The 18389-nt window shown below is 42.1% G+C and overlaps 1 protein-coding gene across 7 annotated transcripts; it reads left to right on the top strand.

The window, feature by feature from the left end:
• Positions 1 to 4142: 4142 nt before the first annotated feature.
• On the top strand, positions 4143 to 12334 carry Glrx2 (glutaredoxin 2). 7 transcript variants are annotated; one of them, XM_029481796.1, is made up of 4 exons: positions 4143 to 4327; positions 6408 to 6471; positions 10594 to 10770; positions 12066 to 12334. In XM_029481796.1, exons 2-4 carry the CDS (start codon positions 6409 to 6411, stop codon positions 12195 to 12197), a joined length of 372 nt encoding a protein of 123 aa, XP_029337656.1. In that variant the 5' UTR covers positions 4143 to 4327; position 6408; the 3' UTR covers positions 12198 to 12334. The 7 variants fall into 7 exon arrangements, with proteins under 7 accessions (XP_029337656.1, XP_021017872.1, XP_021017842.1 ...); XM_021162213.2 differs by having other exon boundaries at positions 4175 to 4195; XM_021162183.2 differs by lacking the exon at positions 4143 to 4327 and adding an exon at positions 4436 to 4628 and having other exon boundaries at positions 10666 to 10770.
• The last annotated feature ends 6055 nt before the right edge of the window (positions 12335 to 18389 follow it).

Genomic DNA, 18389 nt, shown 5'->3' on the forward strand with positions numbered 1-18389 from the left:
CTATCTGTTTTATGACCAGCACCTGGAGCACTAAGCCACAAAAGCCACACTCCCAAGCCTGGGCCCAAAAGCCTCGAATTTTGTTACTTCTTCAGCAGTTCACAAGAAGCAGCACATCCTGCTACTAGACTAGTTTGATTGTAAGCAGAGAGGGATGGAACCTCGTGAGCTAGTCTTTGCAGATCTGAATTAATATTTCAAAATTCATCCAGGATGTAGTTGGTCATACTGTATCCAAAGTCAGGAGGCAGAGAGGGAACGAATGCTTGTGCTCAGCCTACTGTTTTTTTCTTTTTGTAAGATCTATCATTCCAACCTAGAGATTGCTGCTACCCAGAGAGAATGAGTATACGAGGATTCTATCCTGTGGACCTAAGCAAGTCAATTCTCCAACACGGTCTCCATCAAATCACTTTTCTCAAACTCAGGGAATCCTGTGAAGAGAAGGCAGAAAAAATAGTAAGAATCAGAGGGGAGGGGCTGGTGAGATGGCTCAGCAGCTAAGAGCACCAACTGCTCTTCTGAAGGTCCTGAGTTCAAATCCCAACAACCACATGGTGGCTCACAACCACCTGTACAACTACACTGTACTCATACACATAAAATGAATAAATAAATCTTAAAAAAAAATCAGAGGGGGAATGGAGGACATGAGGAATCAAGGCCTTCTCAATCAACAGAGCAAAGCTCATATGAACTGACAGAGACTGTAAGCATGCACAGAACACACCCACTTCTGGGCCACATAGAGTTCCAGTGCCAAGAGGGGAAGTAGACACAAGCCCCATCCCTAACCTAGAAGCTATCTCCAGCTGATAACTGTTCATAAATGAGAAAGTGGTTTTCTCTGAATTTCACCAGGCCAAGTAGATATCCAAGACAAAACAACAGCATTTTGAAGGTTCTTTGTCTTATAATGCTTTGTCGGGTTTTTGTTTTTGTTTGTTTGTTTGTTTACCTTAGAAGCCCTTTGCTTATATAGTTTATGGGATTTCTGTGTGTGCAAATGTATGTATCTCTGTTTCTATATGTGTTTCTTGTGCTTTTTTTTGGCTCTGTTTCTTTTGTTTGTTTTGTGTTACTTTTGTTTGTTTTGTCCCATTCTAGTTTATCTTTATTGTATCATTTTATTAATTATTTTTTAAAGTGACTGCATTCTAATGAGGAAGAAAGGGTGTAGGTGGGTAGGGAAATAGGGGTTTGGGAGGAGTTGGAGGAGGGAGAAGTTGTAATTAAAATCTGTCATAAGAGGAAAAATATATTTCTAATAATATACACATTCTCAGAGGCCTCTCGGGTGATTCTAGATTTCATAAAATTAAAAGTTGAGATGAACCATCACAAACTCATTTGGCTGTATTTACCAATATACTCTTGGTCTTGAATAGACCTCCCTCATTACACTCACACTATGTAGTCAAAGAGCCAGCACATCTATCAATCATCTATTTATCATTTATCAATCTATGTATCTATGTATCTATATTTTTACGTATCTACATATCTATCTATCTATCTATCTATCTATCTATCTATCTATCTATCTATCTATCATCTATCTATCATCTATCTATCTATCTATCTATCTATCTATCTANTATCTATCTATCTATCTATCTATCTATCTATCTATCATCTATCTATCATCTATCTATCTATCTATCTATCTATCTATCTATCTATCTATCACCTATCTCCATTTACTTCTCTTCAGTTTTACTAAGGTAAATAAGACAAAAGGTTCTTTACGGTGTACAGCCTATTGATATCAGAATCCATTCCAAACTCAGTGACATCACACCTAGGCGACATCTACCAGCACACCTGTTGCCAAGGCAACGGCCATCATATTCCCAGAATCCATTTGACTCACCTCCCACCTTTACCTGCAACTACCTCACTATCCAAATAAAAGGAAAACCCCTCTGATCATCTCTCTCGCACCCCACCCGCTTCTTCTTCGCCACCACCTTCTCTCCTACAATAAACCTCACGTGGCCTCATTTGGCCTGGTGTGTTCTGTCTGGAGCCGTGCTTCTAGCACAACACAACCTGATTTTTTCCCCCATGAGACAGGGTTTCTTCTGTGTATCAGCCCTGGCTGGGCTGGTACTCACTCTGTAGACCAGTCTGACCTGGAACTCAGAAATCCGCCTGCCTCTGCCTCCCTAGTGCTGGGATTAAAGGCGTGTGCCACCACGCCCTGCCAACTTGATCATTTTAAAAACACTGTGTGTATGTGTGTACCTATGTTCAGGTTAGAGTACAACTGAAGGGGTTGGCAGTTGAGCCATCTCTCCGGCCCACAAATTGATGTTTTAATGTACAGTAACTATAGCAACCAAGCTAATTAACATATCCATCACTCCTAAGAGCTTCATTTATTTTCTGCTAGAAAATTTAAGAGCAATATTTTTAGCAAGTTTCAAGAAATACAGTATTGTTAACTCTCTTTACAGTGCTGTACGTTAGAACCATATGTTAAATATCTAGAACTTTTTTTTTTCTTGTATAAGTAACACGTTACACTGTCAGTAAAATCTCCATATAATTCTCCTCCCGAGGGCAGTAACTATAATGATCTTCTCTGCCAAAATCCTCCTTTTCCTCCTCCTCCTCCTTTTGTTTTTGTTTGTTTGTTTGTTTGTTTGAGACAGGGATTTGAGACAGAGAACTGTTTAGCCCAGGAAGTAGCTCTGTAGATTAGGCTGGGCTCACCCTTGGACATAGGATGTCCTTTGCTTCTCCAGTCTGGGAGTAGAGACATGCTCCACAACCTCCTGGCCCCCAAATCCTCACGTTGTTGAAGTCATCACTGTTGGTCCAAAGCAACTTCTCAAAACAATAGTGCTGCTGACCATGTCCTAAACAGGACTTTGACCCGGCGGGTAAACGGAAACCTAACTTCTGCTCCTGTTTACCAGGGACCTCCCTTAATCTGCTCCCAAAGGTCAGTTACCTTACAGACAGACAGACAGACAGACAGACAGACACACACACACACACACACACACACACAGCCTTAACAGTTTGATTCCCCCCAAATTTTCCTTTTAGCCATGGAGTGGTTAAGTTGGTGATTTTTCTGCTCCCTCTTGCTTACAATCCCAAGTGTGGACAAAAAGTATTTTTATAGTTATCCCAGGAAACAGCGGAAGTCGGAAAGTATCAGTCTAGCTCACTGCATCATGCTTATCTCAGGCATAATGTCGTTAGTACTTGCATTCTGATGTTTTTTAAAGGAGCAACTGCTCACTAAAAAAAAATCTCATTTACAGTATATTAAAATTAAATTGTGCAGAAGACATGGTAGTGAATGGTATCCCAGCATTTAAGAGATGGTGCTGGAGGATTGTAAAATTGAGACCGAATGGGGATAAACAATGTATCTCTAGAAAGAGGGAGGGGTTTACATTGTTACGCTTAATTGAACCATAGGTAAATTGTTCTTCAAAAGTTCTACTTCAAAACAAACAAACAACAAAAGCCACAGTAAGTTTCCCAAGTCGCTATCTCTTGGTAAAATTATATGTAAATAGCAAACTTTGATTTTCAAAGTAAATTCGGGCTTTAAAAAAAACATGTTATACCCCTGGGAGATTTGATTTTGCAACTAACTTTATGACTATGAAAATCTTTTATGATTTGATGATATACAGACCAAGGGAAGTAAAAAAAGAGCACCCATAAACAGAAGTTCTAATTTTGTACCTTGGCAACATGAATCTTAAGTTTGGGTTCAGCATGGAGGCTCAATAAAGGTATGGATAGTTCCAAACATTGTTCATAGTTTTAGATACACCATTAGACCTTGGCTTTCAGTTTCAGCATCCTCAGTGTATACAGCTAAGGGCGGATCCCCCTGAACTTATGAAAACACGTACAAAGTGCTATTATTACCATCACTGAGAGGCTTGGGTAGGTTTGTCATTAGGAGCTGTGGCAGCCATGGCTGTTAAAGCCATGATGAACTGTCTCTGGGCTAATTCGTTTCCTAATTTCAGTTTATTTTAAAAACACCAACTTGTTTTCTTCGGAAAGAACATTAAACATTCTCTTTCTGAGTGTACAATTCAACCTGCCTATGGACTCCTGATCAATAAATTAATCTTAAGATGACATTCCGGTCGGTCCATCTTTCACATCCTAAACCTGTCTGACCGGAGGCGGTGACTGAATTACCTACCACCCTCAGGTAAACACCGGGCCACCACCCTGCCTCGAGTAATTTTTCTTGTGGCTCTCCCTAAGCCTCTTTCTTAATCCTGAATGCCGGCGTGAGGAGCTCGGGAGAACTCGGTAGAGATCGGAAGAACTCGGCAGGCAGGTGAGTCCCTCGCCCTACAGTCGAGGATGCGAACGCGCGGGCGCGTGGGCGCGCGCAGACGGGGGAAGCCAGGAAGCGCGGCGAGCCGGGCGGCGGCGCGGACAGCCCGATGGGGCGGAGCGAGGCAGCCGGAGGGGCGGGCTCCCGGCGTCGTGGTCGCGCTCGCCCGCTGCTCTCCCGGAGGCTGCCGGGGACCCTTGGCTATGTCCTGGCGCCGCGCGGCTTCGGTGGGGAGGCGGCTGGTGGCGAGCGGGAGGATCTTGGTGGGGCGGCGTGGCGCGGCTGGAGCTGAGGGCTCGGGGTACGCGGCGGGGCGGGGCGGGCCTGCGGGGCGCGTGGATCCCTGCGGTAGTGTTAGTGTGGACCTTCCCCAGTGGTCCCAGCCGGCTTGAGACAAACAACAGACGTCCTAGCCTGAGCTTCACATATACAGCATGTGGTTTTAACTCAGCGTAGACCTGGATGACCCTGAAAAGAGACTCCCCTGCTTGTGGGAACTTACATTGTCGTTCTTAGGTTGATTGTAAGTCTTTGCTATCCTGTCGCAGGACGTGAACTTGACTCATGCTTTTAAATGCCGGCTTTGCAGCTAGTAACTCTGGCATCCTGTAGATGTGGTTTCTGGCTTGATGGGAGCACTGCTTTCCTTGGCTTCCTTCCTTAGCATAACCCTGGGCTGGCATACCAGTGATGGCCGATCAGGCCTGGCCTAGGCAGCTGTCAAGACATCTGTCTCAACATCCTATACTCCTCTGACTTACCTTCTGAAAGCGCTGATCACGTGATGTTAACCATTTGACAGATCATTAGGACTGTTTCCTATTGGATATATCTGGTGTATATCCTGCTTTGCCCACCTACCACCTCTTAGTAGATGTTTCATAAATGGAGCGCGACTAGTTGGTGCTTTATCAGTGCTGAGGTATTTCATTGGGCATTTATGCGGTGCCTGCCCCTTTCCTTAATAGGAAAGCTAAACCAGAAATCGAAGGGACTGCCTTAAGAAAGGTAGGGGTGCTTTTTTGGAGCTTTTTCTTTGGCAGGGAATATACCTCTTTGGTCCTCTTAATTTCTTAGAAAAGCTCACCCGTTGTAAATGCTACATAGGTTTAAGGAGGTGGTAAATGCTAGATTAGAGATTTTGTTTTTAGAGTTGAAAACCCAACTAGATTGGATTGATGCCATCCAGTGTTCTTCCCGGTCAAAGCCAACTGGCACTTTCCTACTGCTTTGAACTTCACAAACCCAGCCAGCTTTTTTTCTCAAAGCTGCCTCCCACAAAGTAGGGAGCAGTCTTCCAAGCTTCTTACTCCCTCCTACCCTCTCTCTACCTGGAAAAAGCCCATGGTGCTTTTAGTGGTTTCCTTGTTAGTCTGTTGGGGAACAAGGAATGCTAATGACAAATGCACATTTAGTTGCAATGATTCCTCTCTCTAACTCATCTTTGTTGTTACGGAAGGTGATGCTTGATGCAAGCTTATTTGAAGTGGTCCAGAGTGACCAAGTAGAGCAGATATTCATCATCCAGGGCTAACATGAGCTGGGAAAGGCCATTTGATATAGATTCATTCAGAAACAGGACTGAAACGCTACACTGTGACTTAGGACGTGTTTTCACTGGGGCCTTTAAATTTTAAACTTAAAATAGCTTACTTTGCACTTAATATAAGTATCTGGGTGTGGTGGCTTTAATCCCAGCATTTGGGAGGCAGAGGCAGGTGGATTTCTGAGTTCCAGGCCAGCCTGGTCTACAGAGTGAGTTCCAGGACAGCCAGGGCTACACAGAGAAACCCTGTTTAAAAAAAAAAAGAAAGAAAAAAAAAAAAAAAAAGAAAAAGAATAAGAGTATACTGAACAACCGAGCCAGAGATTGGTTTTCCTAGGTAAAATTTATTGAAAGGCTGCTTAGAGAAGCACATGGGTCCTGCTGGTGTTAGCGGACAAGTACTATGAGAACTGGTGTTTTGTGCAGATAAAGCTTCTTCCTGCTTTGTGTATTTGGACATATTCATATTTAAGGTTGTCTTCCCTGCTGGGGGGTCACCTCATTAACTGTGCTGATCTCTTTCATTTGTTTTAGAATGGGAAACAGCACGTCGTCGTTTTGGGGGAAGTCTGCAGCTACTCCTGTGAACCAGATCCAAGTGAGTGATGGGGAAGACAGAGGAAGAAGAAATAGCTCACACTGTTAATGTACTTATTTTGTGGCCAGACTTGACATAGTTGGGAAAATATATCACTAAAGTATTATCTATTTTAAAAATTGCTATCAAAGTTATCCTTGTGACAAGTCCTATACCATTTCATTGGTTAAAGTTTCTGAAATTTCTTCTTCTTTCTTTTTGTGTGGTTTCTGTGTATACACATGGCTGCATGCTTGTGTGGAGGCCAGAGGAGGGATGTCCAGTGTCCTGCTCTATCAGTTTCTGCTTTATTCCTTTGAGATAGTGCTCCACCAGTTCTGTCTCTACGTTCCCTATCACCCCCACCTCCCAGAGCTGGGGATATAGGTGTGGTCTCCTTGAGTTGCCTGGAATAACGGTGAACTGCTCTTAGGCAGGCTGCTCTTGAACTTGACATGTTGCTTCAGCTCCCTACGTAGCTGAGATTACAGACCTGTCCTACCAGACCTGGCTGAAACTTATTCTTAATCCATCTATGAGGTTGAATTTCTTTTTTTTTTCCCATCATGCCCACTCGAAGTCTACTGTTGACCTCAGAGTGAGGCTTTCAGAGCCAGGGTTTTTGTGTGGTTTTGGCACGAGGAGCACCTACTGTGTAATAATTACTCCGTAAATTATTCTCTTTGGGGTACCGTACATGGCTCTATTCTCTTGTTTTCTTCTCTCTTTCACTGTCCATCTTAATTACTTCTGCCTCAGAAATTTTGTGTTAAGCTGGATCTGGCCTCATTTTCCTGTCATCCTAGCAGTTGGGAAATGGAAGCAAGAGAGAAAATTCAAGCCTTCTTCGGAACCCCCCCTTCTGAGATCCGTCTTTGCAAACAAAAATGAAATCAAAACCATTTTGATTTCTCTTATACGTGTATTTTTCTTCTCTTCCTGCTCATGAAGCACATCTTTGTCTCCCTCACTTCCTTCTGCATATGTTTTGTTTCTGCTATGGCCTCAGGGTGCAGCTCAGTGGCAGACCATAAGCCTGGGCCTTTGCTTTCCAGTAACACACAGAGGGAATCTGAGTTTGTTTTAGCTGCCTCACTGTCTTCCGAGTACAGCAGCAATTCGAGAAGCTTCTTATACGGGGTGTTCTCTATTTTAAAATATGAAACAGCACCATGAAATGTTTAGTGAGGGTGGGTTTGAAAGTGAAGAGTGTCTATGAAACCCTGGCATTATCATCTGGAGGTCCACTCACTTTGGACTCTCTTCATTAGTGCTTCTGTGTTGGGGAAGCATTCAGAGTCAGCGCTCATCCCTTCAAGTCTAAATGATAGGCCCTGAGTGCCTCTAACCTAAATAGCATGGTGGAAGATTACTGGCTTCAGGTGTAGTGTGGAGTTGGAGGAAATGAGACAATGAACGTCTCAGCCTCAGTTCTGTTGTCTGTAAAACTGACTCAGTAATGTAGTATGTTATCATGTATGGCTGGCCTTGCTGTGATAGAATGTTAAATATTTTGAGAAAGTAGGAGAAAGAACATAGAATAGATCACACGCATATGTCTAGGCTGTGACTCACTTCTGACCCCTCAGGGTGAGTCTACGTTCTGAAGCTCTCTGGGTATCCCACTTAGTGTTTCTGTCTTCCTCTTGAGGTCACTGTTTATGCTGCATTGCTGGGAACTAAAAAGGGGGGGTTCTGGGGGGGAGTGGGGAGGAAAGACCCACACCCCACCAGAATTTCACCTATTCTCTGGTCTGTCAGGTGTGGGAGAGCTGCCATACACTTTCCACTCAGCCCTGGGTGGGCATTCAGGTCTCTGACCCACTCTTCGGTGGTTGGCAAAGGGGCAGCCCTTCCTGGGTGGGATTCCTGGAGCTACTTTGCTAAACCAACCGGGGTTATGGGAGAGAGGGATGAGGGAAGAGGTTCCCAACACAGGCACCAGTGAGCGCAGTGGATCTTGATTGGAGCAGAGACTCTCTATGGTTTTAGAGCTTTATTATAGAAATGCCGGGGGTAAGGAGAGAAGGGAGAGGGGGGGAGGAAAGGCTAGAGAGAAAGAGAGTAAGGGAGAGAGGAAAGGAGAAGACAAAGAGAAAGGAAAGAGGAGAGAGGGGTGAGAGAAGTGAGAGGTAAGAGAACAAAGGAGTGAGAGAGACAAGAGAGCAAGCAGGGACTGAACAGAATTTTTACTGTTGTCTTTACTGTTGCTAGGTCACTGGGGAGGAGTTTAGCTTGAAAGTCAGAAGCTTGGGCCATTGCCTATGTGACTTCTAGCCATGCTTCTCTTGTGGGGGCTGTGGGGGGGGGNGGTAACTTAGGCAGGAGCCAGAGTTCCCAGAGCATGAGGGAACACCTACCATGTCATGAAGGTGAATTACAATTTCCGGGTTCAAGCCGGGTGTGGTGGCGCACACCTTTAATCCCAGCACTCGGGAGGCAGAGGCAGGTGGATTTCTGAGTTCGAGGCCAGCCTGGTCTACAAAGTGAGTTCCAGGACAGCCAGGGCTACACAGAGAAACCCTGTCTCGAAAAAAACCAACCAAACAAACAAACAAATGATTTCCGGGTTCAGACCTCAGCTTGACTGGAGAGCACCCTGTCTGTGCATTGCCCAATGCCCACACTGCATCTTGTAAGAACCATCTAGGTGGGTGCTCAGATGCTAGCTCTTGTCCATTGAAAACCTATGTGGATGCCAGAACTTGGACATCCTCATGCTTAGAAATGACACACCAGATAGTGGTGGCCCATGCCTTTAATCCCAGTACTCGGGAGGCATCGGCAAGCGGATCTCTATGAGTTTGAGATCATCCTGGGACACTGAGTAAGTTCTAGGACAGCCAGGGCTACCCAGAGAAACCTTGTCTCAAAAAACCAAACCAAATCAAGACAAAAGGAATGCAACAAAATTACAAGAAAGCATGGTAGGCTGGTTAGACATACACCAAAGCTGAGACTATGGTAAAGACCCAAGAAGAGTGCTACCCAGGTAGCTATCATAGAGTCATTTGGGAAACTTGCTTATAACTTGGGCTTCAAATGATTGAGCAAGTGGGTCAATCTTGAAGTGGCTTTTGCAGGATCACCTGAAAAGCATAGCTTATCACAGTAGCTTTTAGGCAGTACGCTATTGTCCATACTTGGTGAAAGCTGAGCATTTTAAGGAGAAAGGTCACCTTATTTCCCTGCGACTGGAAGTTATTGGTAGTAGGGAATCAATGCCTCCTGAGCACCTCTTAAAACATTTGGGAAGTACAATAAAGATTAAGTGTCTGGACTATAGGGCTGGGTTCACCTGAACTCACAGCTAGCATAGTTATTAATCAAGGATAGCAGGTAGGTTACTGTGATGGTTTATATATTCTTGGCCCAGGGAGTGGCACTATTAGAAGGTGTGTCCCTGTTGGAGTAGATGTGGGCTTGTTGGAGTAAGAGTGGTATTTGTGGGTGGGGTCTTTAAGACCCTCATCCTAGCTGTCTAGAAGTCAATATTCTGTTAGCAGCCTTCAGATGAAGATGTAGAACTCTAAGCTCCTCCTGCATCATGCCTGCATGGATGCTGCCATGCTCCTGCCTTGATGGTAATGCACTGAACCTCTGAACTTGTAAACCAGCCCCAATTAAATGTTGTCCTTTATAAGAGCTGCCTTGGCCATGGTGTCTTTTCACAGCAGTAAAACCCTAACCAGGACAGTTACTTATCTTCCTATGTGCCACAGTTTCTTATCTGTGACGTTTAAATAATACAGGGTGAACCTATAGTGATTACAGTGAGGCTGAAATGACTTCTTGACATCAAGAATATGCAGGAGTGTTTGTAGTATAAGAATTGGCTGTCATAATATATGAGAGATCAAAACCAAAGACTTGGCTGTCATTGGTTTCATTCTTGATACTACTCAGGAAGCCAGTGTTTTGATACTTTTTTTGTTGTTGTTTCTAGTGGCCATGGCCATTGTTTGAAATGAATACTATCCCTAATCTACAGATACCACACATAGATGATTGAAACTTCACTGGAGCACAGAGTTGTGCTCTACACTGCAGAATCATAATCCTTTTACAAATTTTGATTTAATTACAAAAGGTAATGTGGAGAATGAAAAGGTTTTGTTTGTGTTTATCTATTTTTTATTTTAGGAAACAATTTCTAACAATTGTGTGGTGATTTTCTCAAAAACATCCTGTTCTTACTGTTCCATGGCCAAGAAGATTTTCCATGACATGAATGTCAACTACAAGGCTGTGGAGTTGGATATGCTGGAATATGGCAACCAGTTTCAAGATGCGCTTCACAAGATGACTGGGGAAAGAACTGTGAGTATAGTCTCAGCTCTGCTGCTCCTGGAGATGGGTTAGTACCATACCAGTCCTCGGACACTAGACTTTCCTGCTAGCAAAAGCAAGCCTGACATTTCAGTGGATTACACGTTGATAAATAAATGGCAGATCTACAAAGAAACCAGCCTCATAGAATATGAAACAGCATAGTGAATGTGTGTGTGTGTGTATGTGTGTATGTGTGTGTGAGAGAGACAGAGACAGAGACAGAGACAGAGACAGACTGGCATGAGGCAGGTGATGATGTCATGAGTATTTGTGGAACATTAAGATCCTCTTGGAGGGTCTGGTTGATTGATATTGTTGTTCCTCCTATGGGTTGCAAACCCCCTTCAGGTCCTTCAGTCCTTCCTCTAACTCCTCCATTAGGGGTGCCATGCTGAAAGGGGATAACATTTGAAATGTAAATAAAGAAAATATCCAATAAAAGGAAAGGGGAAAAAAAAAAACTCCTTTTGGAGGTCTTTGTGAGGTAAATTCATCCTTCCACTCTGGAACAGGACAGACCGGAATGGACTCTCCAGCCTCTGTGCATATCTGTGTATTCTGCTTCTTGTTTTAGCTTCTGGAAATCTGCATATTTTTTCATGATATGAACAGGCAGAGGACTGACTAGTCATGGTTGCCGCTTTCCTTCTTGTTTGAAGGTTTGTAGGAGATACCTGGAAACACGTAGACAGGAACCACAGAAACATTATTAATACTTCCCTACCTTCCCTTCCTTTCTTGCTGCTCAAGGACAGTTTTTTTAGAGGTTAAAAGAAAAACTGCTGGGTCACACAAGCTGAAAAAAATCTCAATAGTTGCCCAAGGGAGAAGAATAGAAGAGGAAAGGAAAGGCAGCCAGCTGGTTAAGCCAGCACAGAGGTCAGACACAAGGGAGACAAGCAGCTGGCAGGCGGTCGGGGAAGGAGGCTTTAGAGAAAGTAGGGAAGCTCAAAGGATCAGAAAAAATGTACTTAGGTTCTGAGGAGCATCCCAAAGAAAGAGGCAGAAAAAAGGAAAAGTTGATCCTTTCTGCCTCAGGCCTCTGAAGGGCAGGCAGACCCCGAGGAACCTCCTGGAGGCTGGTTGGGCTCGCCTTATTTTGTTTTTTAAAATTAGTGTGGTCTGTAGGAGGAGGGGCTTTAGAATTAGATTGCGTTAGATTTGCCTCCTATCTCTTTTCCTGTTGCTATATTCGGCAAGTTACTTTTCCTCATTTCCCTCCAAAACTGGACCAGTTCTGACACCGATGGTTAGGCCTTATTTATCTTTTCCTTCTTCAACAGGTTCCCAGGATATTTGTCAATGGACGATTTATTGGAGGCGCAGCGGACACTCACAGGCTTCACAAAGAAGGGAAATTGCTGCCTCTGGTTCATCAGTGTTATTTAAAAAAAAAACAAGAGGAAAGACATTGAATGATGTGGATAGTCGCCATACCAGTAAATGCTAGTTAGTGCAGTCGTACCTTTGACTTGAGGCTGTTTTCAGTGTGTGGATTGCCTTCATAAAGATGATTCAAAATAATGAACAATAAATTTCCCTGGACCCTTCATCTCCCGACTGGCCAGTTTTTGAGCACGAGATGGTATAAAAAACTAAAGGAGGTGGAGTTACATCAAAAGTCAAGAATGTTTATTAAGAATTTAAGAATTTTACAGCAAAGAGGAAGTACGCACTTAAACTCTTGCTCCCTGTGGCATTCAGGAATTAACTTCTCACGTTCACTAGCTGTCAGGGCTGAGGACTGACATGTGGCTTCTTTAAAATGTAATGTGGTACAGATGTGCAGTAGGTTGGGATACCATATCATGACAACCCTTTATGTTCTAGACCACCAAACATACTAAATATGTAGGATGTGATGAACTTTATAGTTGGGGCATCAAACTGCTAGTGACTTCATGGTCAGAAAGCAAAAGGTTTCAATAGAGTGAGAGTGAGCTTTTCAAACAGTTCAGAAATGTTATTTAGTTCTGTTGCCAGTTGGACGTTCTACCTTTCAGGATGTGTAACAGCTACTGGAATTTTTTTTTTTTTTTTCATTTTGGAGACAGGGTCACTCTGTAGCTCTGAATGGTCATAAATGCAAAAGTCAGTCCTCCTACCTGTTTCCACGCTTGGATTATATGCTGAGCTACCACACCCAGCTTGAGGATGTTTAAGAGAAACAGGACTTAGAGTTTAGACTAAAGGTCCTTGTTAATATTCCGAACGTGCCTCATTACAGACATCCTGTGTTGGAAACACATGACATACCCTGATATGGTACGAGGTGAGGCCTTTACGAAGTACTTAATCCTGAGGGCAGATGGGTCAGTGCTCTATTAGAGTGGTCCTTGCTAAAAGGATGAGTTTGCCCCCTTACCTCTCCCGTCTTTGCTCTTCCTCTTCTTCCTCTGCAGTGTCCTGAGACAGCAAGGAAATCCTCACTAGATGCTGTGCCTTAACCTCACCTTCCCAACCGATGACCTAGAGAAAGTCCATCTCTTCTTCATAAAGTACTCAGTCTCAGGTATTTTGCCTGAGTCCCACAGATGGAGCGTCCCTAAAATCACTTCTGTTATCTTACTATTTTCTAACTAGGAAGACACTGTTCACATTGACTTCATTTCAGATAAACTTAGCAAACAGAATTAACCTTTAAGAAGTAATATTTAAAAGAACTGAAAACATTTCCAATGCTTTACTAGTCTGGTCATAGTTTCAGCCTCTGGTCAAGAATATTTTAAGTGCTTAAGAAGTGATGCATTTCCTTGCAGATTCTCAGAGTCACGTTGGAAATGTTATCAAACGCTGAGCCTTTCTCAGGTAGGAAGAACATGGACTTCCCAGAGTGAGCGCTTCAGCTAGACTAGGGAGTCATGCAGAGTTTGGAGGGAGACAGTGACTTGCTGTCAGAGATGTTTCCTACGTGGACTTCAACTGGATTTTGGATACCTTGACATAGTGAGAAGTTAAGACAGCTCAGCTCTCCTGATAGTTCATTTGAGCTGTCATGTTGGTAGGAAAGGAAGACGGTGTATTTTTATTCCTTTATTTTACACTATATCATGAGAAATTGTATAATTTTACTATGCTCTAAAACTCACATTAGAGATTAGACTAAGTCTTATGTATGAGAAAGGTGACACTGTTCCTGTTGTCACTAGTAATCTTATTAGGATGTAAGGTCAGAGGCAGGTTACTTAAATGCACAGCTACACCAACCACGTAATAATATGGTACTTGGCTTTGAGGAACTTTTTTTGTGGTATTCAGACTCAGACCCAGGGCTTGAACTGCAGGCAGGTGTGCAGGTGCCTTACCATTGACTTACACAACTTTTTTTTTTTTTTTTTTACATTAGACTTTTTTTTAAATTAGATATTTTCTTTATTTACATTTCAAATGTTATTCCCTTTCCTAGTTTCCCCTCTGAAAATTCCCTATCCCCTCCCGCTCCCCCCAACTCACCCACTCCCGTTCCTGGCCCTGGCATTCCCCTATACCAGGGCATAGAACCTTCACAGGACCAAGGGCCTCTCCTCCCATTGATGACCAACTAGGCCATCCTCTGCTACATATGCAGCTCGAGCCATGGGTCCCACCATGTGTTTTCTTTGGTTGGTGGTTTAGTCCCTGGTTGCTCTGGGAGTACTGGTTAGTTCATATTGTTGTTCCTCCTATGGGGTTGCAAACTCCTTCAGCTCCTTGGGTCCTTTCTCTAGCTACTTCATTGGGGACCCTGTGCTCTGTCTAATGGATGGCTATGAGCATCCACTTCTGTATTTGTCAGGCACTGGCAGAGCCTGTCAAGAGACAGGTATATCAGGCTCTAGGCATCTGCCATAGTGTCTGGGTTTGGTGGTTGTTTATGGGATGGATCTCCAGGTGGGGCAGTCTCTGGATGGTCGGTCATTCCTTCAGTTTCTGCTCCATACTTTGTCTCTAACTCCTTCCATGGGTATTTTGTTTTCCTTTCTAAGAAGGATCAAAGTATCCACACTTTGGTCTTCCTTCCTTCTTGAGTTTCATGTGTTTTGTGAATTGTATCTTGGGTATTCTGAGCTTCTGGGCTAATATCCACTGGGCTAATATACCACTTAGCTATACAACTAATTCTTAAGAATGTTTTATCAGTTCTTCCTAGGCTTGTGGGAAACAAGAGGATGTGTGGTACATAATTCTTGGTTAGGGTCAGATGTTAAAATAATCCAGCTCTTAAAAAATCCTTATCATCAGAAGGCTCAAGAATATAGAAGGTAACAGGGTATCTTAATTTTCAATTATAAGTTTATTTAAGAAATAAACTCTTAAAGCTGGGCGTGGTGGCACATGTCTTTAATCCCAGCACTTGGGAGGCAGAGGCAGGTGGATTTCTGAGTTCGAGGCCAGCCTGGTCTACAGAGTGAGTTCCAGGACAGCCAGGGCTACACAGAGAAACCCTGTCTCGAAAANCAAAAAAAAAAAAAAAAAAAAAGAAAGAAAGAAAGAAACTCTTCCAATGATTGCTCAATTGTGTGCTGAATTTTATTCTCAGTGACTTAAACAAAAAGATTCACTGCATCAAAAGGAATGAATTTGCAAACCAGGACTCTACTCACTGACAGATACCAAGAGTTGAAAGTGAAGGGCTCTGACCTCATTTAGTCTTTGTAGTCATTGACATGTCTTTGCAAAAAGACCCAAGACTGTAACAGAAGACTTAACCTCTGTGAACATTTACAATAATGGAGTCTAGATGGCTGTATGCCAAGCAAGCCCAATGATCTAAGGTCAGTCTCTGGGACCCACAGTGGAGAGCAATGATTCCTGAAAGTCCTTCTTGACTTGTCCATGTGAGAGCTCACGCTCATAGGCCATGTCCATATGTATGTGTGCACAGATAACAAAGAAATGCTAGATAAAACTCAGGAACACACACACTCACACACACACACATGCACAAGATACAACTTGTGTTAGTGCTGGAAGGAGGACTGCATGAGGCATGCATGCATATGAAGGTCAGAACTGCTTTGTGGAGTCAGTTTTCTCCACCTTAGTATGGGTTCATTTTGGTGATAGAGCTTCAGTTAATAGGCTTGTGCAACCACTGTCCTTTACCCACTGTGCTATCGCTTAGCCTAAAGGATACAATATTTATTTTTTATTTTGGGGGGTTATGGTACTTAGCATATGTTAAAGAAAACCCAGGTTAATGCATTTGTGCCAAGCCTAAAGACCTGTATCCGATGCCTGGAACCCACATAAAGGTGGAAGGAAAGAACCGACACCTTGTGCTGTAACATGCATTCCCCCGCCTCCCACATATACTCAAACACAACACTAAAGATAAAAACATTTGTATTTTGATTAAAATCAATTTTCTTCATCCTGTGATGGTACTCAGCTGGAAAAGAGTCCTCAACTACATATACCACACACACACAAACACACACACACACACACACACACACACACACACACAGACATCAAAAAGACAATATTAATTATGGAAAGGTTTTTTTTTTATCTTTTGAGTTGTAACAGACTGCTTCAGGGGTTTACATATAAGGCATATTATAACCTTAAAATTCATGTTTTAAAAATGATTAGAAGACAGTTATTTGATATGCATACAATTTATTTGGTACACCTATCGATTTCTACAATAAACTGGTGACAAACAGTTTGTGTAGTGCCCACTCCATATCTGGAATGACTTACAAGTTAAGCATCCCCAATTTGAAAATATAAAATTTTAGAAAGCTCCAGAACTGGAAACTAGAGAGTGTTAACATAATGCCCGTGGAAAGTTCCATAGACCAATTGCAAAGTCACAGCCAAAGCAAGTCCATTAAAAAATGTTTTTCTGTCACATAACACATACAAGGCTCATACAGCAAATCCCAGGTATTCCATTATACATTTGCAGATAATTCCAAAATTGGAAAAAAGAATCTTAAAATACTTGAGGCTCCAAGCATTTCAGGTAAGAGACAATCAACTTGTATGTAATAGGTTATTTTGCAAGGTTACAAAATCAAGATTTCTCAGTATTGGTGAAAACTTTTATCATGAAGTAGAAGTAATAACTGAAGCATTCATCTACTCCTCATTAGAAAACATCAATGTCACATTGTTACACATTATTTACATTGCAAACTTGGAAGACTTGACAATAATCACAAGTACTAGGAAAGGCCTATAAGCCTTCCCCAGGCTCCGTTCTTGGAAACAAGTTAGTTATACATCAAGCATAATAGATCTTTAAGCACCAGCGTGACAATTTTAAAGCATTCTTTCGGTTTTGTAAGATTTTTCTGCTTTGAAAGGCAAAGCAAATGCAAAATGTGAATGCAATGAAACAAGTCACTGGACTGATATTTTTATTGCAAGAGTCTCAAGGTTTTAATACTATCTTCAATTCTCTAAATGACTTTGCTCATAGGTTTGAACCAAAACATTTGCCTTTTGCCTCAAAAATTTCCCTTACAAAGCAGTTCTTTTTGGAGCTGTACAACTGTACTTTTCATCCAGTGTTAAATATGCAACATGGTCCTTGGAGGTCAGGTTATGGCCAGCAAGTCCAGCTTCTGGGTAACTGGTTATACAAAACAATACAAAACCTTAAGCAACCATAAAATATACTGATGTTACAGTCATGTACTTATTACACATCAGCATAGCCAGATTATTTTTTTCTTGTTTTAAATTATTAATGTGCAATCAGGTATAATACCTAACAGTTAAATTCATTATGTAGAATTAAAAGCTCTAGAAGACCCTGTAAAGCTCTACTCTTCAGATCATTAGCACACTATTAAGGCATTGCTTATTTAACAGACCCTAAAGAAATTAGTATGTCTGGAAAAGAGAGCTTGTCATATGTTAAGGCAGTCAAAAGAGTCCTTTTTCCCCCACTTTAAGGCTCTTAATATAACTATAATTTATTCCATGCAGACATAATTCTGGATACCTGAAAGATCCATCAATTGGCCAATTATAGAAATAAATGTCATTGTAATAAAACAAATAGTTTAGAAGCAGATTGTAATACTTTCTTCCAATTCTTTCAAATATAACTCCATTCATCCCATTCCTTTGGAGAATTCATTATTAAATTTGCAATAAGAAATTGTAACTTAAATAATAACAAAAGCTATTTCACCAACCATACCAAATATATATTCTATTATTTAGAACAGTGCAACAGAACAGTTTTCTTCATTAGTATTCATTCACTATCTTTAAATCTAATTTGGTCATAATGGGGCTGGAGTTTACACTTCAAACAAAGCCTGAGAAATCATTTGGATACAGTTTCAATGTAATGATTTCATTGATATAATTTAGCAGTTACACATAGTCAACAATATTAACCCATTCATTTTTGCTACTTTTAATAATACAAAAATAAGCCGGGCGTGGTGGCGCACGCCTTTAATCCCAGCACTCGGGAGGCAGAGGCAGGCGGATTTCTGAGTTCGAGGCCAGCCTGGTCTACAAAGTGAGTGCCAGGACAGCCAGGGCTACACAGAGAAACCCTGTCTCGAAAAACCAAAAAAAAAAAACAAACAAACAAAAAAAAAAAAACCAAAAATACAGTAAAGTGAAACCAGCAGAAATGAAATTAATTTAGTTTC

This window comes from Mus caroli, chromosome 1, assembly GCF_900094665.2.
Source record: "Mus caroli chromosome 1, CAROLI_EIJ_v1.1, whole genome shotgun sequence".
NCBI classification, from domain to species: Eukaryota; Metazoa; Chordata; class Mammalia; order Rodentia; family Muridae; genus Mus; species Mus caroli.

Excerpts from the sequence above, each read along its gene's own strand:
- Glrx2 (XM_021162169.2), top strand. The coding sequence starts at position 4,531 with ATGTCCTGGCGCCGCGCGGCTTCGGTGGGGAGGCGGCTGGTGGCGAGC. Across the intron at positions 6,472-10,593 it reads CTCCTGTGAACCAGATCCAA|GAAACAATTTCTAACAATTG; the intron begins GTGAGTGATGGG and ends TTTTTATTTTAG. Across the intron at positions 10,771-12,065 it reads AGATGACTGGGGAAAGAACT|GTTCCCAGGATATTTGTCAA; the intron begins GTGAGTATAGTC and ends CTTCTTCAACAG.